General features: G+C 40.6%; 2 protein-coding genes across 7 annotated transcripts; both read left to right on the top strand.

The window, feature by feature from the left end:
* The first annotated feature begins 7 nt into the window (after positions 1 to 7).
* On the top strand, positions 8 to 20,241 carry LOC136434501 (periphilin-1-like). 6 transcript variants are annotated; one of them, XM_066427331.1, is made up of 9 exons: positions 8 to 139; positions 4,428 to 4,553; positions 9,025 to 9,134; positions 11,175 to 11,329; positions 12,841 to 12,873; positions 15,338 to 15,403; positions 16,230 to 17,198; positions 17,579 to 17,631; positions 18,047 to 20,241. In XM_066427331.1, exons 1-9 carry the CDS (start codon positions 42 to 44, stop codon positions 18,171 to 18,173), a joined length of 1,737 nt encoding a protein of 578 aa, XP_066283428.1. In that variant the 5' UTR covers positions 8 to 41; the 3' UTR covers positions 18,174 to 20,241. The 6 variants fall into 6 exon arrangements, with proteins under 6 accessions (XP_066283428.1, XP_066283429.1, XP_066283430.1 ...); XM_066427332.1 differs by lacking the exon at positions 9,025 to 9,134 and adding an exon at positions 8,150 to 8,232; XM_066427333.1 differs by lacking the exon at positions 12,841 to 12,873.
* A 1,804-nt stretch (positions 20,242 to 22,045) lies between these two features.
* On the top strand, positions 22,046 to 24,291 carry LOC136434504 (serine/threonine-protein kinase pdik1l-B-like). The gene is made up of 2 exons (XM_066427340.1): positions 22,046 to 22,297; positions 22,474 to 24,291. The coding sequence occupies exons 1-2, from the start codon at positions 22,274 to 22,276 to the stop codon at positions 23,860 to 23,862; spliced, it is 1,413 nt and encodes a 470-aa protein (XP_066283437.1). The 5' UTR covers positions 22,046 to 22,273; the 3' UTR covers positions 23,863 to 24,291.
* Positions 24,292 to 26,117: the final 1,826 nt, after the last annotated feature.

Raw genomic sequence — 26,117 nt, 5'->3', positions numbered from 1 at the left:
CTCTGCGCCTGCGCACCCGTCCGGTCAGACTGCTGGAGGAAATGGCGGGCCTTGGACTGAAGGGGGTGTACGTCCCCGCCAGCCAACACACTCTCTTCATCAGGGGGCTCAGGGGGGACACAGACAAGGACGAAATCATGTGAGTTGGCTCAGAATATCCTCACAGAAGTCTTCTGGCAGTGGTGACTTGTTTTGGGGTGACGTTAGCGTCGATGTTTTGTTTGTAAACATGCTGATCGCGCGCGCCAATTTTTTTTTGTCACGCGAGTCGTGACTTGAGTCTTGTACATCTGGATATGTTGTCTTCGTCCCGTCCATCTAAAACAATTTCTTTCGGCACAAAATAGCTCCTACATCTGTGATTTCACTTACGTTTTGACGTATCATCACATATCCTTGCAGTGTGGCAAACGATATTTGTGGGAATTTTGTTTTCGGCCGAGCTGTGTCAAGTTTACATCTGGCGGGAAACAGGAGTCTTTGTGTTTGTTGATAGTTCCGCCTTTTGGATGGAGGAAATAAATATCGTCCCATAGACTTGTATTTTGAACTAGTACTGAATAACATAGACCCAAGTGAAGAATTTAGTTTAAATATATTGTTTCTTCGATTTGTTTTATTTTGTTTGCGTATGCCGATGATGGTATGATTTGCCACCCATCTTATTATAAATACTGTAAATGTTGACATTTTCACGGTGGTTTATTAAATGTTCGCGGTTTTAATTTAACCTCTTCACTGCGAACTTAAAACCAGGGCTAAAACGATGCTTTTTCTGTTTTGACAAATGCAAATTAAAAACACAGCTAACAATTCATTTCTCCCCAACCCCAAAATTAAATCCCCAAGGATTTAAAAGGCATTTACAGTATTCTTTACACATACTTGTTTCCGTAATGCATCTACATGTATCTTTGAAGGGACTAATTTCTCAGCAGCAGAGGATGTTTTTCGTGGTTGAAACAATATATTAAAACACTTAAACCCATTCGCGTTTCCGACTACGCATTTACGCAAAGGTAAAGGCCCCTGAGGTGTAAACAAAACCCATTGGGGCGTTGTTATAAAAATCTAGACAATGTCGAGACGAGAACTGTTTGCAAGCCAGGGCCCTTCACCTTTGACACTGCACATGCGTAGTCGGAACCACGAATGGACTTATTCACTGGGCCATGGCGCGATGGAGAGGTCACCGTGAAATAAAACAAATGCGAAGATTTCACGATTTTTCATGCAGGAGGAAAGTGGTTATTAACTTAAGTTTTATTACCTTCCTCAAGAAGGTTACGTTTTTGGTTTGCCTGTGTGTGTGTCTGTTGCCAGCCAGCCTAACCTCATTTGCATAATCACTGAGAAAATACTTAAAATCACATACAGTAGTGGTAAATGACATGATGAATTTTATACTTGAACTAGTTGTAGCATCAGGAACCCTAAGCAAAGGTGAACATCATTAGACATAAATCATGTAAATCAGGGTACCATTTACAGTCAAACCTGTATTAGCGGTCACCTTTGCATAGCGGCCACCTGCCCATAGTGGTCACTTTTTGTCGGTCCCTTGGATTTTTCCCATTGACATAAGCATTAAGAATTAGGCTATAGCGGCCACCTGTCCAACGCGGTCGCGGCCAGACGATTTTCGGTCCCCCGAGTACAGTAACACTGCCGATAACGGTCAATGTGCGCCGGTGGAAGCTGCATCGCCACCGCACGCCAGGTTCAAAATCTTCATTTTTTCACGCAGTTATCAAGTTTATGTGAACTCAACTTGACAGGATAATAATAAAGAAAACAAGAATGTTTCAATGTCGGCCCAATATTTCCATTTTCCCCGGGAATTCATCGGAAAATGTGCCCAAACACGATTTTCAAAATGGCGGAGCAGTATAAAGGTCATCGGAAGACACCACTGTTGCGGAGGTATAGTGTGTTAAATTTATTTTGCTGCAAACTATCACTGAGGATAATTACTTATCCAAAAGCTTCAAACTAGATATGAATAACATTACTATGATGTGAAATTTGGGCTGTTGCAATTTTCTGAAAAGAAAAAAGCCCTCAACAGAGCGACCTTCCTCTCATTACCCTATTAGCATAATGGTAGAAGCCGATCATGACAAGCAAACAACAACAGACTAAGGAAAATTGTCGCCACGATTTTATGTTTGAAAACGGTCGAAAACGAACAGTAAGTGGCAACTGAGCAACATATATTTTGTTCTTAACTAACAAGGTGGCATTTTGCTGCGAAGGACTTTGTTTCATATGATTAAAACTCGTTGGTGACGCGTGTGCCGGCAGCGAAGCAGTCGCGAAGGATCAAGAGTAAAGTATAGCGATGCTGGTCTGTTCAGACATGAAGCTCGAGCAAGCCATGAATTTTGGAGTTGGCAGATACAATAATTCCTTTTTTCAAGCTCATAATAGAAGTAAAAGAACAACAATCGAATTTCTAAAATGTGCCTTACCTATGTAATGTTTACATGTGTACTGTACGGTGAATAAATGTATCTCAGTGGGTACTGAAAACATGTGTCACTCGTGGTCAATTAATAAATTTTCTCCATAGCGGCCACCTGTCCTTAGCGGCCAGTTTTGGCCAGTCCCTTGAGTGACCGCTATAGACAGGTTTGACTGTACATAATTTATCTATGAGGAAATGCTACAATAACCTCCATTGCTGTATAAGACTCTCATATTTTCTAAGTAAAGGTAGCAGTTGGGGGTGCAGGGATTCTAGTAGTGTCCGAAATTGTTTTGGTCAGCCCAAGGAGGTTATACTGATAGAGGACCATGGTCAGCCTCCATCCACCTCTGCCACAGAATGCATCAAGTGGGGAGGTAGACAAAAAATCGCTGCCACCAGTTGACTTTATCTGGTACTGCAGTCTGCTTATGGTCAATTGTAGATTGTTTAAGTAGATAGAAATTTTAAGAAATTGAGTACAGCACCTTCACACTATAGTACTATAAGAAAGCTTGATGCCTATTGTGAGGTTTGTACATGTGCTGATCTTTCCACCTGTTGTTTGCTCATTGATGGAATGTGCACCTGTCATTTAATATTTATGAGGTGATGTGGGATTATTGAGATATGATCAATTATTCATTCACATTAGGCATGTTGGTAATAGCCATTTGGAGGAAGCCAATTAGATGAAATTTCGGACCCCTAGCAGCTGCCTTTGTAATGTTCAACATACATGTACAAGTACTTTTTCTACAGCTTTTACTGTGAGATTGTGCAATGCAAGTCAAGAACACAAGGATGGCATGTTCCTGAGAGTGGAGTAGCCTCCTTCGCAGACTTCCTATGAACAGCGGTGGGGAAGGGGGGGTGGGCAAGGGAGTTGTGTAGCCAAGGGAGTTGTGTAGACGAGGGACGACGCTGTTCATATCCAGCGTCGTCCCTCGTCTACACAACTCCCTTGGCTACACAACTCCCTTTAGAGAACCTTGCCCCCCCCCCTCCCCAATATAAACACCGCTGTTCATAGGAAGTCTGCGAAGGAGGCTAAGAGTGGAGCGTGATGTGTGAAATGGGCATGGTTGTGTTATAGTTGGCAAGAAATTTATACACAAAAATTTAGATATTTCAAATTTATGGGATGAAATCATTCAGTTTATAGTTTTAAGTGTGGCAGTCGTAGGGAACTATAGAAAAGTATGAATTCAAAGTAAATGTACTTTTCAATGATTGTTATGGGGTTTTTAAACGAGTCACTGTATTATAATTGCCAATGTTTTTGATATTCTTTTCTCAGAAGTGAAAATGCTTTTTTGTGTGCTAAATTGACCAAAAGTACTCTTGAAACAGTGAAAAGATCTTCAATTTAAGCATGCACAGTTAATGCACTGTATATTCAGAAATTTTTACAGTGGTTTTTATGTTTCTGGTTCTTCGTGGTGTATGCCTAAGCTTCATAAACCACTATAACAATTTTTGCTCTATCTTCTGCCCACCTACCCCCATGTCACGCACATGTACTATGTATTGTACAGTATAATGATGTGTTGGATGTGCTTGCTACGGTGAAGACACAGGAACACTAGGAGGTAACAAGGCACAAATTGAACACAGACCCAATCTTCAAACATTGAATACATTTGTACATGTCAAGCAGACTGACTGTTGTAACAGTGGGGGTTCAAGCGCCTCCAACTGACCAGGCTAACTGGTCGCGACCTTTTAGCGTAGTGGTTAAGGCGTGCGTGCCTGTGATCTGGGCTGCCGGTTTCGGTGTGAGTTCGAATCTCGGTTGGGGTCACTTCTGTTTCTACTCGCTCCTTTGATTGGTTCTGTAAAGGCGAATGCAAACTCACAACCACAGCGAACACTCCATTTTCTTTCAATAGAAATTAAATCCCAGAGAACTATAATACATGTACATAAAAAATAATTTGTTTTTGTTTTGTTTTTTCAGAGATTTCTTTACTAAGCATGGTGGGAAATGTTCCTTCGACTTCTTCAAGCAATCTGACAACAAAGAGGTTCTGTTTGTGGCCCTTCGCTTCCAGAGAAGAGACATCGCCAAGGATATCTTCAACAAGTAAGCATTCACATATGATCTGTATTCTGTATGCTGGTGTATCATTCATAGTATCAGTGTTCTCACCAGAATTTTTTCACAGCATAGGGGTCAGGTACAGAAGGCCAACTTTACGCGGTGCAAGTCACGCGTGGAGTGCTGAAGACATGACCAGAGTAGGGAGTCCGGCATGTTCCCCCGGAAAATTTGCAAATTCATAACCCAATGAGACATTATTTCATGCATTTTGAGGGATAGATTTTATGAAGAGTTTTTCCTCTGTCACAGCCTCATTCTAAGGCCAAATATGAACTTTTTATAAGATTTATGAAGGGTCACAAGGTTTGTCCCAGAAAGAAACACCCCTATGCTGGTTGAAACACAGCATACATGTAGGGGTCCGGCTCACAGCATAGGGTGTCCAAATCACAGCATAGGGGGCCCCTATGCTGAAAAGGCCTGGCGAGAACACTGATAGTATCATACATTTATGTCAAACCTGGGCTGTGATAACGTTTGATATGGGTGTTCTGGACTGGTTGATATTTCGGGTTATCACATGGGCTTCTACTTGTATCACATGGGCTTCCATATGGTCATTGGAATGCTCTTCGCATACGCTTTCAAAAATTTGAATACCGGATTGGGATGTTGGAAAAGCGGTCATTACAATTTTTTCCCGTAATTGAAGTGAAAATAATCAGGGCTCAAAAAAGCCATCTGTAACTTGCAGAAAAATTTTGAAAAGGCAGATTAAATTTGCTTTCTGCTGGCTCACATATTGCAAATAACAGAAAAATTGGAAACCCAGGTTTACATGTAGACTGTTCGTACGATGACTTAATTATTATGGATGACTATTATGGATGACATCCACGCCGTTGTCCGTTTCCAAAAAGAAGGTTGCAACCACACTCCAATAAATCGTACAAGCAAGCTACAAATGAGCAATTATATGTTGTGAATTGCAAAAGATACTGGAATACGGACACTATTGTTATACATTATGTATAACATTAGTATCCATTTTCCAATACATTTTGCAATATACGTCATCAATGGCTCTTTTCTCTCTAGTAGTGTAAAACGTAGAGTATGTATGTCATCCATGATATAGTCAGATCAGAATGTCCTTATGCTTTATAGCTATTCAAGTTGTTGGTTTGTCCATGTACACCTGTATATTAGCTTGTTTCCACAAAATGATTCCTTTATTTCATATAATACATGTGTGTGTATGTTTTCATGTTTTGTTTACAAAATGATTGTATGAATTATACATGGTGAACCAGGCCACTTCATTAATATTGTTCCTTCAATGCATAATAATCCTGACATTCTGGTCCTGAGGCAGAGTTTGCTAATATTAGGGTCCCATTTCCAACATGGGGCTTGGTCGGGCTGTTTGTGAAAACAAAAAATAAGAAATGCATATCAAGAAAATACACAATATATGGTTAAGGGTAATTTTTTAACGTTTTGTGTCCTTTGTTGTCTTTTGTATCATACTTTTTGTTCCCGCAAGCTGCCCGACCGGGCCCCGCTTTGGAAATGTGACTAAAGCATAACCATTGGACTACGCACGTTACCTAGTGCACAGTTACAAAGTCTGACCTACATGTAGGGAGATCAACCTGGAAAAAAAGAGTAATGGGTACAATTAATATTGAAAGCATTTACCTTATCTTGAGTGGTGCATTGATGGCATAACGGTTAGGGTGTTTGGCCGAGAACCCAGAGGTCCTGGGTTCAAATCCCCTGACATGCCACCCATGTATGGTAACACAACTTTCCTCTCTCCACCCATTTGTAAAAATTGGGTACCCGACTTCAGCCGGGGAGATGAAAGGCGAGGGTTGGGCTCCGCCTTTTAATACCGTACCCTAGACACAGTGGATAACAACTTGTTTGACTCTGTATATCCTACGATGTTTGTGCCTCTTGTTTTTGTTTTCTTTAGTAGATTGACTATCTACATAAGCAGAATAAGCAGTTGCAAGTGAAGTGTTCTGTTGTCACATGGCAGATGATTTTTGTTTTCAATGAATGAGAGTGATTAAATACATAATGAATATTTTGAGTCCCCTTTGAATACTACCTGTAGACACTACGACCAATAGCGTGCTGCTTCATGTTTAGCCAACACTTAAGTCATATGACCTGACTTCTATTTGAGGGTTTGGTATCTTTGTTATAATTTGTCTGGATCGGTGCACCTTTTTCACTGGTACACATGTACACCTAAAACATAGGTGTTGTGGCTTGGCAGAAGTTCCATTCCGTAAGTTGTGAAATTGCTAGTACTTTATGTTTAGAATTGCACTGAAATGTATTGTTTTGTTTGTATTTTATCTCCTGTAGATACATTTATACCCGGTGTTGATGAATAGGTTATCAATATGAATACCTTTGTTGTGAATGTTGCAGCCAGGAATTCTACTTCCTTTGTGTCTGAATGTTTATTTGAACAAAAGCGGAAAGTACAATGTAATGTTCTTTATTATCAGCTACTACAGTAGGTAAAGGTCTCACTGAGTCTGTATGTTGAAAATTCATTTGTGTTGGTTGAAGTCGATTTGAAGGCTGATTTTAGCTGTAATTTTCAATCTAAAAGGAGTTGGACACATTTTTAACTGTAGTACATTTGTATATACATGTACAACACTCATTCATTACAAATGTCGCGAAGAAAACATTTATGTACTGTACAGGGCTGCTTCAATGTGGAATAGTCTCCCGGTGGAACTACAGACCACCCCTTCAGTACGAAATTTTAGAGCTGGAATTTGTGAGCTTTTGTTGTAATTTTAATGATCTGCAATTATCTGTAATTTTTATGATCTCATATTCAAGGTCACTCTTAACAAAGATTAATGTTGTACTGTTGAAAGCTTGGGTAAGTCCAACCCCTTTTGTGAAAATTACAGCGAAAATCCGCCCTCATCTATTAGATAAAGCTATGTATGTCCACTTCTACATGTACATGTACCGTAACGTTGTACTGTACAATGATGATTAATATACCACTAAGTAAAAAGGGAGTAAGACTGGAAAACATAATTTTTGCTTTGAAAATTATCTTCCTTGTTTCTGCATGTATCAGTTTGTCTTTAACTGCAAGCAGCAAAAAATTGATAAATTTGTTATTTTCCGGAGCTAAAGTTAAACATAAACGCCTATGATTTTACAGGTTTCCTTTTGTCACATTCAGACGTCAAGGTTGTTATTTACATTACCTACAAATTAAATATTTGCATTTAAGTTAAATATTTACCCAAGCTACTCTTTCAGGTCAGCAGGTAGGAATTTTGCACTCTTGCATAATATGCAAATGAAAAGAAAAATATTTACACCTACACATTTGACAAGCACCTTTAATTTGCAACGCTTCCAGGATTGCTTACGCATTGATTGCAAGTTTTACGCAAGAGGTCTGTTACTCTTTCAGGTTATCAGGTAGTAATTCTGCACTCTTTTTTTGCATAATATGCAAATGAAAAGAAATATACACAACCCTATGATACATTAATTTTACATTGTCATGCTTAAACTACGCTCATTGCAACGCTCCCAGGATTGCTTACGCATTGATTGCAAGTTGATCACATCTCAAACAGGTTCAATGGTAAGGACGTACTGGGCTCGCGAATCCGCCTGTCGTGGTTCAAGGATCTACGGGCAGCTCGGGCCAAAGTTCGAGGTCAGTACGCAAGTGGGTGTGTTTGGGGTGAAAGGTTGATGTGTCTGCTGCCCTGGTATCACCTTCGATCTGGAACCCTCTGCGAAACGATCCCAGCTTTACGAACCATGAGAGTACGGAGACAACGGTAAACAACACTTATGTTAATCTTGGGAACGTGTCAATGTGCCTGGGAACAGTTTTGGTTGTGTACACGGATTGGCAGGCAGGTTGTTTTGATGTGGGTGTGGTAATGAAAAGGAAAAGAAAACAGGATGTAGGGTCAGGGCTGTGTTGTTTGCCTAAAGTTTACCACACGGACTTGGGTGTTTTGTTAGAGACGCTTTCAGTTGTTTCTTCACAGTCATGTTCCTGCACGCAATTGAGTGAAATTCGGATTTTATGTTCTAATTCTCTGCATTTTCCTTACTGTGAAAAATCTTCCATTTTATCCAGCTCAGTATTATTATGACATCACGATAGTCAAAAAAAAATCTGGCCATCCCAAAAGGTATAGAAACTATGAAAATTTTGCAAGAAAGGGAAAGCTAAAAAGACAATTGAAATGTTTATCATGAAGAAAACCGGACCTGAAATGGCGTTGGCTAACAAAAGCAAAGGGTCTTCCTCAAGCAAAGTGGCACAGTATGTTTAAAAAAAATACGGACCCCCACATTTTTTCTGCTTGGCTGAGATCGTTGGAGAAATGCAGAAACACGAAGCTGATACCAAGGGCAGTAGGCAGAGTGCTTGCGCTTGACTGCATCCAACCTTCCCTTCCTGTAACATTGCACGATGTACCCCCCCTTACAGGTACAATGGTAAGCTGATATTCGGATCCCGCGTTCAGATCTCATGGTTTAAAGACTTCCGACGACATTCCTCTGGTCGGGGCCGATTTCAGTCGTGGTGGCCGGGAAAAGGTGTCTATACTTTCGTGGCGACCTTTTGTTTTTCACACCCCAAGGGCATTTGCATTCCGGCAACACCAGGATAAATCTCTCGGTTGCGTAAAAAGAGTCTTTTTATTCAGTGAGTTACCAACCTGTTGAAACTATTCCCGAACACCAGGATGTCATCTACATGTACATCACATAAACCATAAACCAAGGACATTGTCCTTGCATAAACTGATATGTGACTCACCGTAGTGGTGTGTACAAAATTTCAGAGCTACACACTTTGTTTGTTTACATGTCCTGGATGATGACTGGTGTTGAACAATGCAAGGCCTTTTGGGGGTGAAAAAATGCCAACAGGAAAAGTCTGTCTTTTTGTTTGTTACCTCCCGACAGCTAGGGGTGTCTCGCAACAGGTACATTGTGCTGTTTTATGTTTGCCTCAAATGTGTTTTTTTTTAAAGCTACATCAGTGCCGCAAGATCTAGAGTGTTTTTTTTTTTTATTATTATTATTTTTTATTTACATGTACATTATGTCGCCTGCTTTAGATTTCTTTCTGTCCCACTCATTTTTCGGCAGTCCATGCTGTTCATTTTCTTTGTTGAATCTGTCGTTTTAAGATTACAAAAATACAGTTTCGTCAACTTTCTTGTCATGAAGTTCAGATTTTTTTTCAGAGTCTGGATGAATTTTTTTTCCATCCTAGCGAGCAAATCTAGATACATGTACATTGTTTGTAGCTCTACTATATTAGTTTATCAATTTATCTAGTGACAAAATGTACCAAAATGATTGTTATAATTATAGTTTCTTTTAAAAATGTCTCTCTTTGATCAAGTAATGTCCCAGACTTTATTTAGTTTTCCTTTTCAAAACAACAAACATTGCAAACCTGTGTTTAATCAGTATCTTTTAAAAAGTGTTACAAATTGAGTAAGTAACGCAAGAGTTTGCCTGTTGAGACACCCCTAGTGAAGCCATGACTTTTAATTCTACATGATTGAACTATAACTATGGAAGAATGATTTATTTCCTTCTAAAAGTGCTCCCCTTTGTACCTGTCTTGCCAATTTGTACTTGCACCTGTTAAACAGCTACACCCTTTCTTCAGTAACTAAGGCCATGTTGATTTGATTATATGGATGACATCTGCGCATGCATCAATTTTCGTCCATTTCCACAAAAAAAAGAAGTTTTTGGCCATACTGTAAATCATACAATACAGCTGTGAAGTGATAAAATATATGCTGTAAATTGCAAAAAAAAAGTTTTTTGAAAACGGATTCCAATATCGTAGGATGCCAGTTAATTCCAAATTCAAAGAAAAGGTTTTGAAAGAACTGAGAAATGAAGAATCTATTATCCGGCATACCATAGTCTGTTAAGTTATATTAATCCTTTCTGACTATGTAGATTTCATAATGAAGGCAACTTTTTTTGTTTTGCCAAACATTATTTTTATTTGCATGCTTGCATCAGTTTTGGAGTCCCCAGAGGATGTCATCCATATCAACAAATGAACATGGCCTTAACTAATTTATTACTGTCATGTGGTGTTGTCAATCAATCATACTAATCAATTATTCCACAGACGTATTCTTGTGATTGGTCACTATTTCTATGATGATTTGAGACATATTTCCTGTCGAAATGACTCTTTCTATTATAATTTTAACATTCTTTACTTCAAGCTCCTCTTATTATATAACGTTAAATGTTTTATACTTAAAGTAAGTAATATTCAGGTGGGTGAGAGACAAAATTTTGATTCTAGTTTAAAAAATGCTTATTGAATGTTTCATTTCTGTTGTCAATATCTTTCAACTTTAAAAATACTATTTATGCAGCATATGCTTCTGAATCATTCAGTGCATGAAATAATATGCCTGGTTACATAAGTGGGTTTTGACCAAAAGAAAAACATATTATTTTCTTCATATATGTTAAATGAAAATTGAAAAAGCAGACGAGAAAATCGTGTTGACCTAGAACATATCTTGGATGAATCTCTTGAATGTCTTGTGACACGAAAGACATTTAAGACGTCTTGTTGTGCCACAGAACAACACCTGAAGCGCGGAACGGCAATCCGAACGCCGGGCGCCCACAACCTGTCTGGAGCCCGCGGCGGAGGGCCTATGGGCTTCAGGGAAAAGTCTGTACTGAGACTGAGGGCCGCCGCGAACCCCTTCATACGAAAACCAGGTTATAGACAGGTGAGAAAAGCTAGGTCTCTTCATTACGAAAATAATCTCATCAGGTTGGTAGAACATGAGATATTGGAGTTTTCTTTTACACAACTAGTAATGTCTCTCACCTGCTTACGCTTTGATGTCTATCAGACGTAGTGACGTTTGGGATAGTGTTCTTACCACAAAAGCGCCACCTACTTCGGCTACTTATAGCGGCGAGAAGCAGTACTCCAGTCAGAAGCTCTGAGGAAGGTGTCTGATAGACACCCAAACGTAAGCAGGTGAGAGACATGACTGGTTGTGTAAAAGAGAAACTCTTTGTACACAGTACATCACAGTGACCAAACATGAACTTGTACATCATCCATGAATTGCCCTGAGAAAGGTGATAGACGGTCACCAAAACGTTGGTGTGAATAAAACACTTTGTGTAAAACACTTGTGTACAAAGAATTTCATTATCCAAAAATACACTAGTGTTGAAGGAGGTCTAGATGCATAATGTAAACATTGCATAGTCAGAAGAATTTATTTGAGTACAGAATATGTTATTCAGGAAACGGGCTATTGTACTTTGTGGCTTTGTTTTGATGTAAATGGCAGCAGGAACTTTGTTTCTTGTTCTTGTGTTAGAAAAACAAACAATTGATTCACAGTGTTATAGTGCTATACATTACACACAAAGGATAATGAATTCTCAAGGCTCTTTCTTTACATAAATTTTATATACTTCACTATCTTGACAGATGGAAATGATTCTTTTTTCCCAAGAAGTCTGCTTTGCTTTTGATCTATCTTAATTTACAATTTGATGATTCTCCCAATCATGTCTATATTCATACCCTTGATGGTACATGTACGTCTGCGTTTTTCCACATCGGAAAGTCACAAATCTGGGAAACAAGTACATGTAATTGAGTTTGTGTTAAAGCATTAAATATTTTGATAAGTACTGGCCATGGGATTCTTTGGAATACTTACCAAAGATAAACCCTCCCGTTGGATGTTAGATGTTAAGTTTGAACTGTCAAAGCAGGATGCAGTAATGTAAATGCATATAAGTTGATGTAATTTTGCAGTAAGGAGAAAATGTTGGGTTCGCAGTGGTTTTAAGATAGATAGATAGATAAGATAAGATGTATTTTATTGGTTTGTCGCAGTTTACATACACTGAATAAAAAAAACCAATGTACAGTACGTTCACAAGTTTCACTGCTGTCGGCATACATATAATCTTATTCGTATATAAAATCCGATACATAAAGCACATAATAGACAATATTGTTTCTCCAAAAAAATTGACAACATTCACCAATATGGTGCAGAAAAAGATACTAGTTACTGAACTGAACATTCACAAGGCAAACACACCGAAATTCAGTTTTGAGTTTGTGATAGCGCTATAGTCATATAGTGAGGTACAGTAATGAGAAAACAGTGCATTTACGGACAGCCAGTTGGAAACCATTAGCCTTAAAGTAAGGTCCCCTTGTCATTCATTTTTTAGAGAGTAACTTATGATTTGACACTTTCAGCCGATGACCTCCGCTGGCGGTTTTTATGAGGAGGTATGATTTATGGTATCATAACGCCCTGTTTGCTATGTTGGTGGGGTTGTATCTGTACATGGTCTTGCTGGAGATCTTTTCTCGGGAAATGCTACAGGCTGTCTCTCTACATATATATCAGCTACTGAACCAAGTTTAAAGTTTTTGAAAATAGCCTAGTAGGCTGCTATCTCGGCGTCATCATGATGCTTTTTGTTTTATTCATATTCAAAAATCAAGTGAATACAACTTACAAGATAAGATTTGCCACACAGACTGAAAACATTTATCGGAAATCCAGTAACACTTTGATTTTCTATGTTGTGGACATGAGTCACAAGCTGCCAACTGGTGTACATGTCAGTTTGGTCACTAGAGTTTGCCTCCATTTTCAAATACATATAATGGGCTCCCTCCCTGAGAGCTCGCAAAAAAAAGTCTTCCTTGTTCTGATCAAAGACAGCATCAGTCCCAGGTTCCCCGAAGTGATCTCTGACAGAAAGTACAGTTATGACCTTACGCATACCAGGTTAACATCATCATCCCTGTAGATGTATGGCTGACTAGGAATTGAACAAACTCATTCTTTTGGATTTGGATTGGTGACAGCCCAGTCTCATTTTCCATAGTATACACAATGTCATGTACCTTTACAACAGGAAAAGGAGGTCATTCATCCAAGGCATTCTCCAGGACCCGTTCCTTCATCCCGGGACGGGAATTTGCTTGTTTGGACGGGAAAAAATTCAGCCCATCCATCCAAAAAATCTGCACTTCATGACATGAAATTGATGGATATGTATTTTCGTTTAAGCTAAAAAGGAAAGATTTAACATTATTGATAACCATGAAATTTCGCAACATGGGCTCCCAAACAATGAGTCTAATGGAGAAAAAAATTCAAGCAGCAGATGTATCATGCTATTGAGCAGTTTTATAATGGGAAAGGCTGTAACTCGTTATGGATTCTTGTTGACTGGTGCTAAAAATACTATGGCCAAAGAATTCTTTGACGAATGACGATATTGAAGCCTCAATTTAAAAAGACGTTTGTAGCTTCAGAATCTGCAATATTCAGGGAAACAGCTATTGTGTAAGTCCAAAGCCATACTTCTAACAGAGTTCTTGCCCCTGTGATTCTGGTAATTGACCTTTTACCCCATCCCAGCATGCTAGCTGTTCAGTAGGCAGTGTTGTGTACCCTCTGTACATGTAGGTGGTTTGACTTGGAACTAAAATGGTATTGTTCACTTTTGGTGGTGTTTAAACCTATGTTGGTATTGTCGTACATTGATGTAGATGACATTGAAGGAAGTAATCCCTGATTTCTTTTATTATAACTCGTTCTAGAAACATTTTTACTTGTCATTATGCATTTACGTTTTATAACTACTCTGTAAAGCTGCTATGCTTGTGTAAGTTTTACTTTCTTCGGTCCTCTCTTTGATTTTTGTTCTTACCTCTTTCCCTCTCCCTTCCATTCCCTCCATTGGGAACCTTAAATGTTTTCTTTTTACACTAGTGGGAATGTGAAAATGTTGGTAACATCTGTAAAGCATGTAACAATGCATTGCATTTACTAAGGACTGTCAAGGGAAAATATTTCACTGTGACAAGATAATGGGTTTGGCCAACAAGAGAGCAAAATGTTTGTTGATGTGTATGTCATTGTCAGTCATCTTAGATTACTAAATTTCATTCTTTAGGGTCATGGTTTGGTTTGGTAGATCAGACAATGGTTTAACTCTCAAGTGCATTCAGCATGTTGTTACATGAACATTCTAACACTGTTGGTGGATGTTGAGCAAGTTCCGTATGTTGGTTTGTACTAACCTTATCTGCTTGTGATGGTGTTACTGACATAGGCATTTGTCACCTGTCAGGTATACAGTAACCAGTCTTCGAGCTGTGGTGATTTCTGTGAAACGTTGCTGCAAAACACAGTGTTCTCGCCAGCATAGTCTGAGCATTGGGGCCCCCTATGCTGTGATTTTAACCCCCTATGCTGTGATCTGTGCCCCTATGTTGTGTTTCAACCACCCTATACAGGGGTGTTTCTTTCTGGGGAGAACCTTGTGACCCTTCAAAAATCTTTTAAAAAGATAATATTTGGCTTTCGAATGAGGCTGTGACAGAGGGAAAACTTTACTTCACAAAATTTATCCCTCAAATTGCAGGAAATAGTGTCTCATTGGGTTATGAGTTATAAAATTTACTGCGGGAAGATGCCAGACTCCCTACTTCGGTCATGTCTTTGGCACTCCACACGTGACTTGCGCCGTGCAAAATTGACCTTCTGTACCTGACCCCTATGCTGTGAAAAAAATTCTGGTGAGAACACTGAGTTTAACATGCACGTTAACCATGTCAGTGATTGTCGTTTGTGTCCCTGTGTCTGCATTGTTTTTGCATGATGCGGGAGGGTGCTTGACCCGCTAACCGAGGTAACATAAAGTAGAGAAGATTGTTGCTGTGTGTTCTGCAGGCCAGGAGGAGCTATAGTCGCAGCAGGAGCCGAAGTAGGAGCCGCAGTAGGAGTAGTGATCAGAGGGTGAGTCCTACACCAGGGGTGGACAAGTTCGGGAAAATTCACATGCCCTAGACTAGAGGGCAAGTGCATCAAGGATCTACTGGCCGAAACCAACTTTTCACTGGGCCAAAACTGAAGTGACATGTTTCTATGCATTTTATATGTACTTGCAACAAGGAAATCCTTTTAGATTTTATTTTTCTGTAAATATCTACTGGCCCTAACCACCTTTTCACTGGACTGGCATTCAAATGACATTTCAAACCAACTTTTCACTTCCACGGAATTCAAATGACATGTTTCTATAAATTTTTACTTGCATCAAGGAAATCCTTTTATTTTTCTGTAAAAAACAACGAAAAAACTCTCAGCACTACCCTGTGGGGACTGCTCATGACATTTGCATATTATCAATAACCAATGTTTGGAAGGCTGACTAGCTTTACGGGTGTCTGACAAGCTTCCAGAGCTCAGGTCAGTCGGGCAAGCCACTGGGACTGAAGTCAGGCTAGTGCACCAATATGTACTCACATCTCCATTGAAAAATTGCCCCCATGGAAAAATTGAACCAACGGAAAAATTTCATTGGTTTGATCCAGCCAGTAGGATACACATGTAGGTCATGCACTTGCTCGATCGGCACTTTCACTTGCCCTGGGCTATCATGCCAATGGACTTGTCCAACTCTGTAAACATGCATGAGGATGTAGCTGGCACTGGGGACAGATCATTCCAAGCAAACAAATCACATCAAATTATGATCCAGACAAATCACTGACAGTTGTGGACTTTTCTTCTGGTGGGAAATATTCGGTACGACTGTTTTTGTGCCGTTTGTCTTTTACAGTTTTCTTCTGGAGACGAGGAGATGTACCGGGCTCATTCCCACTCCCGGTCTCCGAGCTCCCGGCGCACGCATTCCAGCCACAGCCCAGAACGCAGACGTCAGCAGTCCCCGCAGAAGCATCGCTCGCTCACCCCGGTCAAACACCGCTCCATGACGCCAACGAGCCACCGATCGGTGTCGCCGCAGCGATACCGCTCCAGCGCGACGCCCCCCAGGCACCATTCCGCCACCCCTCCGCAGCACATGGGCGTGGACCCGTCGCGTCACCACAGCATGTCCCCGATGCGGCAGCACTCCCCCACGTCCCCCCGGCCCCACCCTGTAGACTACATGGAGGACTACAACAACCCCAACATGCAGGCCATGGGGAAGAGGTCTCGCAGCTCCAGCCTGACCAGGGACCACTCCCCAAAAAGGCTACGCAGCGGTAGCTACGGGGACTACAACATTCCGGAGAGCACGATATCCCACCCTCCCACGGCGGGCGAGATGGCGTCCACCTCCGGCGGCATGTTCGCGTCCCCCGGGGTGACGGCCGGCCCGTCCCAGTTCTCCCAGTCCCCCCTGAAGAGGAGCGTGTCCCCCGACCGCGGAGGCACCAGCATCCAGGACATCAAGCGCGGCCTGTCCGCCCGGACACCGCCTCGGACCTCTACATCCTCCACCCCTTCCACACCCAGCAACTCCCATCCTTCAGGATCAGACTCTGCGGAGACACCGTCCAAGTCACCCAAACAGCCAGGAAAGAAGGCCGGCAAGAACGCAGCCGCGTCCAAAGCTACGTCTAAGAGCAACAGCGGGAAGGCATCGCCACCGCCGACGTCCAAAAAGGCGTCAGAAGGGAAGGGCGGGGACAGTTCCAGCACGAGGTCCAGAAGTGCATCAGGCGGCAAGGTGGGGTCCAAGACACTGAGCAAGGATGACCTGATTCTCAAGCAGATCAGGAAGAAGAGACGGGAGATCGAAGAGGTGTGTTTCCTCAAGTTGAACATTTCTGTGGTTTGCAAACCTTAAAGCTTGTAAGGGTATAGTTGCTGTTTTTCTTTCAAAAATTAGGACTGTCTGAGTCATCATGATTATCCATGTATTTATCGGTTCTCAAAGTAGTATGACTAGCAAGCAACATGTATAGCCATAAAAATCTAGTGTGAGATTATGCCCTTGGATCCTCAGAATAGTATACAATATGCACATGTATACCAGTAATATCTGAATAATTGCACTGAAATGCAATATACATGTAAGACGTGATGATTTTAGTTTCCAGCACTGCAGATGGCAGCTACCTACATGCAGTTTGTATAGGGATAAGATATCTGAATGATGATGATGTTTTGTACGCTCAACAGGCCTACAGACAAGACTGTGAGACCATTGGAACGGTCTGCAAGATGCTTATAACGTGAGTACTTCATATACACTAAAGTATGATCAATCTTATATTTATGTCATACCGGGGCCATGATAAAGTTTGATGCGGTTGTTCTGGGCCAGATATCATACTACATTATACATGTATGTTAATGAAGGTTGGTAATATGATAAGCCAAAAAAAGTTTCTCAAGCAACTGGATAAAATTTTTGAAACATGTTTCAGACAGCATCTACTGTCTTTCGTCAGTGACTAAGGAAAGGACTGGAAAACCAGGTTTCATACCAAAACTCTGATATGTTAATGAGGTGAAGACAATTTAGAACATCCTAAATTGCTTGAGAAGCTATTTTTGGCGTACTACATTATATTGTACATTTTTGCACTGTATCTATTTAAAAAGAAAATCATACTTTACATGTATCTACTACAAACTGTCCTACAGGAAAGACCCGACCATCGAGGAGAAGCTGTCCCCTGCACTGAAGGAGTGTCTGAAAGACCTGGGCGATCGCTGTATCCAAGAACTGAAAGATGCCATCAAGACTATGGAAGAGAAGTCAAGCAATTAGGGATTTACAATCATACTGTAAATGCATTTAAGTTCACGGTGATTTAAGTTTGCGGTAGGGAGAAAATGGAATGTTCACTGTGGTTCTTAGTTCACAGTTGAAACATGGTGGTAGGCAGGCAGGAGACGCGTTGAAGAGGTTACCGCAAAAAACACGAACGTTAACTACCACCACAAACTTAACTGCTTTTACAGTACACTATTGTAACAGATAGTCCCAATTAGCTCAATACATAGGAATGGGCTAGACATATAGTTCAATTTTTTTGTTGCTGCAATTTTGTTGAAGGAATATCGTTTGAACTGAATAAGGTTCTGAGTATTTGGAAATATTGTTTAAAGTGGTCATGCTGGTACATTTCATTGTCCTCGTTAATTACATTATTTAGATTGTGAAATGAGAGCTTACGTTTTGTTTTGATGTTAGGTTAAACTGTATGTTCAGATGGAATGTAGTGGAGAATATGATATGAAGAATACCTGGAAATGCTTTGTTTTCTGTTTGTAAAGAAGTGCAAGATATGCAAACCTGAAGATCGGTATGGCTTTATGTTTTTCTTGTATCTATCGTTGAGCAATTTTAGCTTCTGAGGAATAACAATATGTACCGCATACATCAAGGCTGTCTGCAGGACCTCGACCACCATCCCAGGACGGAAACTTGCCCCTTGGGACGGAAAAATATGTCACCCTGTCCATTCCCAAAATGGGAACTTCATGACATGAAATTTATGAAAATGCATTTTTGTAGGCTTAGAATGACATCAATGAACATCAAAACATTGGCTCTCAAACAATTAGAGGGATGGAACAGAATATAAAGTTGGAGACAGTCCTGACATGTTTTCTTGCATCTACAGTCAGGGTTAGACAAGTCTATTGGCCTGATTGTCCTAGACACAATATACAACAACCCACTGCCCCTATGGTCTTAAAAAGGCCTTGCCACTACCTTAAAGTTTACCCTTACAGGTAACCAAGATATCTGGTGCCATAATTCAAATGTAACAGGATTAACGTGAAAAAGTTCCCCGCTCCAGATTTTATTGTATCTCTTGCGCCACATCTCAGAAAATGATTAGAAAGTGCAGGCTACTGTATTTTAGTCTTGACTAACAGACATGTATTTAGTATGGAAAAGAAACTTAGCTTTGAATGTAAAAGTTAGAAAGGGTGTAGGCTATTCAACATTTGTACGATAATGATAATGATAATTTCCCTCTTATGGTATGAAGCAAACATGGATATACTGATTCAAGGCTTGCTTTGCAAGGTAATTTGTATAGATTCTGATGATTGCTTAGTGTAAAGATTTGTGTACATTTACCAAGATTAGCTAAGGACGCAAGCATTGAAGCAAGCATCTACTCGGTGGCTGCTACAGTCTTTGATCAATCCTCTGTGCTGCAATTGCTTTTATTAATGCAAGACAAACACCGTAGATAACAATTTAGAATTTTAAGGGAGGGGGGGGGGGGGCTTGGATCAATCTTTGCCATTGGCCAGATGATAGCAAGAGCTAGAGGCATATGGCTTAATGCTGACTATGAGGTTTTGATATAACTGTGGGATAATACATATGTAGATGTATTGGTATCGGAGCTTTGGTGAGTCCCTTTAGTTAATTGCGAACAATGAAGATTTTAAAGGCAACGTTAACCAGTGTAAATGTACAGTCATCTACTGGTGAATATGTGCACCAAAAACTTTGATGATTTTTTTGTCATTGTGTCCTACGCATTTTGAATATGTGTGAGCCAGTGAACTTTTTACTGATGCATGTATATGTGCCACTGAACAGGGGATAATATATATATATACATAACAACTGGAAACTAAATGTATCGAAGGTAATTTTTCTAACCAATGCATGATATCTGGGATGATGTTCTTTGACTTCAATATTGTTCGAACTAATGCTACTGCTACATAAACATACCTTGAAGAATTACGGTGGCAGTTAACAGTAAAGGTGAGCAGTAATGTTGGGAGGAAATATCAGTGAGACGAAGGTTCTGTATAAAATGTTTAAAAGGAAGATCAATAAATGTCTTGTAAGGTATACCTTACCATCTGCCTGATTGAGTGACAGTTTATTCTTTCTCATTGACGAGAGTCATCATCATCTGGTCGTGAAAGTATCACTGATGACAAGAGTAGATTAACATAATCATCATGATAGTATACTTTACTGCTTTTTCAGATCAAATGTTTTTCAGGAAATTGATGTAATTTAGACCATACAGATTTGTTTATATGGATGATATCCTCTTGCATTGGCACCTCAAAATTGATGTGTGCGAAAAAACTAAAAGTTGGCAAATAAAAAGTTGCCTTCAATATAGAATTTAAGTGGTCAGGAGGGTTTCACAAATCACTGAACTTACAGAACATTTTGCAAACAAATTTTTTTTCACATTTCCTTGGAAGACACGGGAAAAGGTCACTCGGGTCTCGAAATATATTACTTAGTGTCTGCAACGACTTAAGTATGTTCAAGGACGACAAAATCAGTACGTTTTACGACAGGAAAAGTTGCCTGACGTTAGTATCCGTTTTCCGAAAATATGTGAGGTTTTTGTCTATTCACGGCATGTATTTGCTCATTTTACACGTTCCTCGTTCGATTTACAGTGTCATTTTTTTTAACTGACGAAAATTGGTGCGCACGGATGTCATCTATATAATCAAGTCAGCGTGATCTCAGTAAATCTGTTAATGATGATAAGAAATCTACCGGCCATGGACTTAACCGCTGTTAGTCATTCAGCAGCCAATCAACGTTTATCGTTTGGACTACATATACATGCTACTTAGGGTCATATTCCCGCGGAGCAGGCAAAATCACTTAATAATATATATAGATGTAAAACCACAGCAAGTAAATCATATCGATGACATCAGGGCACTCATTAATGTTCGCCTGATGTTGGGAAAAAAAAAATCAAGAATACCCCCCCCCCCCTCCTTAGATGGTGCAACAAGACGAGAAAGCACCAAAACTGGAAACGTATGTGGTTATGTTGAGGCCTTGGTTGTACTTGAAGAAGTGACACTAGTGAGGTAGCCATGACTGTAATTAAGTTGTAGAGGTGAAACTAAAAGTGATACCAATGTGGTAGCCCCAGCTTGATTGACTAGTTGCCAACTTTGTAATACGTAAGTGATACCAGTCTACCACACTAGTATCACTTTGTGCAGGATTAAAAGAGTCGTTGGCTGTGATACCATGTTTTTAGCTTAAAGTCTTTTCACAACATTTGTGGTGTCTATTTTGCAAATTCAGCCATCTTGTTTCTTTTTTACCCGTCTTGTTTTTTGCGTATTAAATTTGGAGTCTGCAGAGGATGTCATCCATACAATTTACTTGATGTGGTCTGAATAGGGACGGGGTGGTCGGAGACTTTTGAGTAGGACCTGTGTGCGTTGCCAGTATAAACAACCCAGGAGAGCACTTTTATGAGTGCTGTAACTAAGTATAAACAACCCAGGAGAGGTACTTTTATGAGTGCTGTAACTAAGTATAAACAACCCAGGAGAGGTACTTTTATGAGTGCTGTAACTAAGTATAAACAACCCAGGAGAGGTACTTTTATGAGTGCTGTAACTAAGTATAAACCACCCAGGAGAGCACTTTTATAATATAAGTGCTGTAACTAATAAAACATTCAGCCCAACTCTCGTTACCCACAAATTTGGCGTCTTCGAAAACACGCGTATAAACGTAAAGGAAGTTATATTCTCTTGTTCACCAGGGCCCGATCAAACAATAACATAATAGTATGTTCACAACGGATTTTCCTTGATTCACGTTTTGTCACTGAGCACTTCTGTTATGTTTAAAAGTGAAAGTAGTTTACATTTTTACTTGAGGTGCGCGCTTGACTGGCGGACTACTGTTCACATGAAAAAGCTGCACAGTAACTTGACACTTTGTTTATGTTCCTCTTTTTCTGTTGACATGACGTTGCGTTGCCAACAATTATTCATCCGTGAACCCATACCTGAACTCGGACAGGCTCACATTCACAAGGAAGTTTCTACTTCTTTAACGTTTACTTTCTGTTTTTCTGACAACGTTGGTGTGTAAAGACAGGTATAATGCAAGCTTGGGTGCTTCCAGAGGTACGTACGTTTCTGATTGTATGTGTCGAAAACTGAATTATGTTCTGTATGATAGTTAAAAGCTAGATTCTCAGGCGATTGCGAGTTTTACACGCATTTGAAACGTTCTGCTTGAACGATCGTCCACACCTTAAATTCACACCTTAACCCGACTGTCTTGCTTTTCTCCTTGCCAGTTATATTTGGAGGGGTACACGTTTGGAGACGAGATAGGCCATGGAGCTTCAGGCACCGTGTACTCCGTAAAATCTACCGCCACTGGTCGGACCTACGCCGCCAAAAAGTTGGTCGTTGAAAATACGTCGATCCAAGAAGTCAGCGTCCTGACCCATCTGAAGAAGCACCCAAACATCATGGAATTCACGGAATCCAAGCTCGGAAGGGACGGGAACACGCCCGTTCTGTTTGCCATCTCTGAATTCTGCCCGCTTGGAAATATCAGCGACTATATCCTCAAACAACAAGTGGACGTCGTCACCAAGAGAGATCTTGCAGTCCAGTTGGCGGACGCCATAACGTTTCTTCACAAGAACGGGATCGTCCACCGTGACATCAAACCACAGAACGTCCTTCTGACGGGGAACGAGGCGTTCTTGGTGTTGAAAGTGGTGGATTTCGGGCTGGCTAGAGTCTTAACGGGTCCAAATAACCGTGAGGATAACTTTGATCGTCACTACATGCAGTCTGCCGTGGGAACGAGGTTCTACCTTTCACCGGAGATATACCACGGTCTTCGCAACGACCAGCCATGTCGGTACACGTCCTCAGTCGACATATTTGCGGTGGGTTTACTTCTGTGGGCCATGTTTGACGGACTTAGTATCCCGGGCACGTGCGGTGATGATCGGTACTTAACACCCTTCGTAGGCGCAGAGACCGATCCGACGCCCATAGCCCAAGCTGTAACAGAAGGGAACACTGATCTTCATGTGATGGAGCGAGAAACCCGTCGGTGCAAAACTCTTGTCCGTCGTATGTTGAGTAGGGATCCGAAGGAGCGCCCGAGCGCTAGGAAAGTGTTGAAGACGTTGATACGAGGATACGGTGACTACAGGGTTAGGAAAGCAGCCATGAGCGTAGATGATGATAACGTGGATGCCAGCTGCTCGCGTAGCGGGGTTCTATGGTCTATCGGCTGTGCTCTTTGCTATTTGGATCAGAACCAAAAATTTGCCAAGTTCTGGAAAGGGAAGGGGTTTTTGTTCATGCTCTTGTCCATTGTAATCAGCCTAACTGTTTTGCTGACTCAAACATTTTACATAGCATTTATGTACACCGTGATATTCTCCATCGCAATCGTAAGCTTCCTGATCAAGTTCATCATGTCGCTTGTGCGTGACTACGAGCCTGAAGATGACAACGTTACCACTGTGTTAACATCGCCGTACGGTGAGCCGCATTTGAGGTGGTGGCATGTCTCGCCAACTGACGTCTATAATACCGTTCGTAATGCATGCCCAAGTTTGTGTACTTACCAGGACACTCGAACAAACTGTTGCCATTATAAATTAGATGACAGTCCAGACTGCTGCGGTGCATTGGAGGAAGTGATTGTATCCAATTAAGTTCATTCTCTGACAAACTGATTACGCTAAATTACCAAGGCCAAAGTGAAAATGTAAATAAGACAGGAGTCACTACTCCCTGTTACAACAAGTGGTAAACTTTCTCCACCGAGTCAGTAAAGGTGGTGGCAATGTTAACTTGTTAAAATATTTTCATTGACTAGTTTCATGTATGAATTTGGAAGTCTGTCTTTGAAAGAAAAAGACGATTTAACTTCACATATTTACGCTAGATGTCCCATTGATGCTTCCCTTTTTAGCCACGTCCCCTGGATGGAGACGAAAAACACCACAAATTATCAGCTGCTGACTGAGTTACGTCCATGTCCGAAATTGACATAAATTTGTCATCATAACTATTGAGGGTGCGCAGTCATTTCTTGCGAAAGACTTGTGTTGTAAAGTTAAATGTGTCCAAATAAAGTATGTTTTTTGATGTTGCAAAAGCATCTAAAATCTTCTTTCATATTTCAAACTTGGATAATGCTGATGATTGCACAAAATAATATATGAAACTGAACCGCCCAATTTCAAGTAGTTGTTCGTGAGACAAGGTGCTTCAGAGGGAAGGCGTGATGGCCGAAATGCGTCCAAAAAGTCTATTTTGTGATGTTGAAAATAGATGTTAAAGTATTTTTTCATAATACATGTATGTATTTCAAAATTGGATAATGCTGATGACAGCATAAAACAATGTAACTGAAACCCCCAATTTCAAGTAGTTGTTCGTGATACAAGGTACGTCAGAGGGAATGCGTAATGGCCGAAAATGCGTCCCTAAAAGGTCCATTTTGTGATGTTGAAAAATAGCAGTTAAAGTCTTTTTTTATGGTATTTCATTCCAACCAAATTTGATAATGCTGTTGATATCACAAAAGAATGAAACTGGAACCCCCAATTTCAAGCAGTTTGTTCGTGAGACAAGCTTAAGGTACTTCAGAGAGAGAAGGCCTGATAGCCGAAATGTGTCCCAAAAAGTCTATTTTGTGATGTTGAAAATAGAAGTTAAAATCTTTTTTTCATACTATATCATTAGAAATTGGATAATGCTGATGATTCCACAAAAATGTGACTCGAACCCGCAATTTCAATCCGTTGTTCGTGAGACAAGGTACTTCAGAGCGAAGGCGTAATGGCACAAACTCCCCCGTGGCCTGCCCTCTGATGATATCGATCTGATAATTGCACACCTTTCCTTATTATGCCAGAGAATGACATACACTTTAATAACTGAAGTCTCCTTAGCAGACTTCTTGGAGCGCCCGCGTTGATTCTAAATTTTGGGTGCGAGCGCTGATTCGCGATTTTCAATATGGGCTAAGGTCCTCTAATGTCGGGAGAGGGAGTATTCGCAGTGCCAGGAACCTTAGCCCACTTGGAAAATCGCAAATCAGTGCTCTCTCCCTCAACAAAATAAACGCCGGCGCTCCAAGAAGTCGACGAAGGAGGCTAAGTAAGAGGCTGGAGCTGAAATTAGAACCATCTTGCCTTGTAGTTCTGATCCCGGCGTTGCTATAAGAATAAATTCAACGTTGCTCGACCATTCAACAACAAGGCTCATGTCTGAAATAAAGGTGTTAAATAAAGACTATGCAGGATACTACGTTCATGCTTAAATGCAATCGTACATTTCATAAAGTCAAGTAAAAAAAAAAAAAAAAAGCTGTCGCTCTGGCCGCCATGAGTTTTACATGCTTGAGTGCTCGTTTCATCTAACGTGAGTGGACAACGACAACCATCACATCACCTTACTTAAATCATTCATGACGTCGACGATAAAATAACTGTAATTCTAGCCAATTCTGCAATTACCTTGTTACCATCTACCAACCTTTCAATCCATAAGGATGCCACAACGGGAGACGAAAGCGCTTGAAGCCGGACCGTCACATAAACAGAAGGTAACATTTTGTACTCACCTATCTGGCTTTTGCAAGCGAAATCAAACGAATTTTACATATTTTACAGCGTTTTTGTTTGGCTAGAGTAGCTTTGACTGACTTATGTATCGTCCGGTACAATGGGAACATGTATGATCCTATATCATCTTAAAGCTTACGATTTTGATACGACGGCCTCGTGTGTATTTGCAGATGTGCCTCAACAGCATGTTTGCTCTGCTGTTGATGGCTGCTTTAACAGCAACAGCATCTGCCAACCTACCAAGCTGGTGGTGAGTTGATGCTACGCTTGTTTTCTGTGGACTAAACCCAGGGTGCGAATTTTACGGAATTCATACGATCCACCAATGAGAT

Source organism: Branchiostoma lanceolatum, chromosome 5, assembly GCF_035083965.1.
Source record: "Branchiostoma lanceolatum isolate klBraLanc5 chromosome 5, klBraLanc5.hap2, whole genome shotgun sequence".
Lineage (NCBI taxonomy): Eukaryota > Metazoa > Chordata > Leptocardii > Amphioxiformes > Branchiostomatidae > Branchiostoma > Branchiostoma lanceolatum.
This window is presented reverse-complemented; position numbering and strand designations above follow the sequence as displayed.

What these genes read in the sequence shown, in the direction of transcription:
- LOC136434501 (XM_066427331.1), top strand. Translation starts at nt 42, where the DNA reads ATGGCGGGCCTTGGACTGAAGGGGGTGTACGTCCCCGCCAGCCAACAC. An exon ending in GCCAAGGATATCTTCAACAA is followed by an intron (nt 4,554 to 9,024) that starts GTAAGCATTCAC and finishes CCCCCCTTACAG; the next exon opens with GTACAATGGTAAGCTGATAT. An exon ending in GAAAACCAGGTTATAGACAG is followed by an intron (nt 11,330 to 12,840) that starts GTGAGAAAAGCT and finishes TGACACTTTCAG; the next exon opens with CCGATGACCTCCGCTGGCGG.
- LOC136434504 (XM_066427340.1), top strand. Translation starts at nt 22,274, where the DNA reads ATGCAAGCTTGGGTGCTTCCAGAG. An exon ending in AAGCTTGGGTGCTTCCAGAG is followed by an intron (nt 22,298 to 22,473) that starts GTACGTACGTTT and finishes TCTCCTTGCCAG; the next exon opens with TTATATTTGGAGGGGTACAC.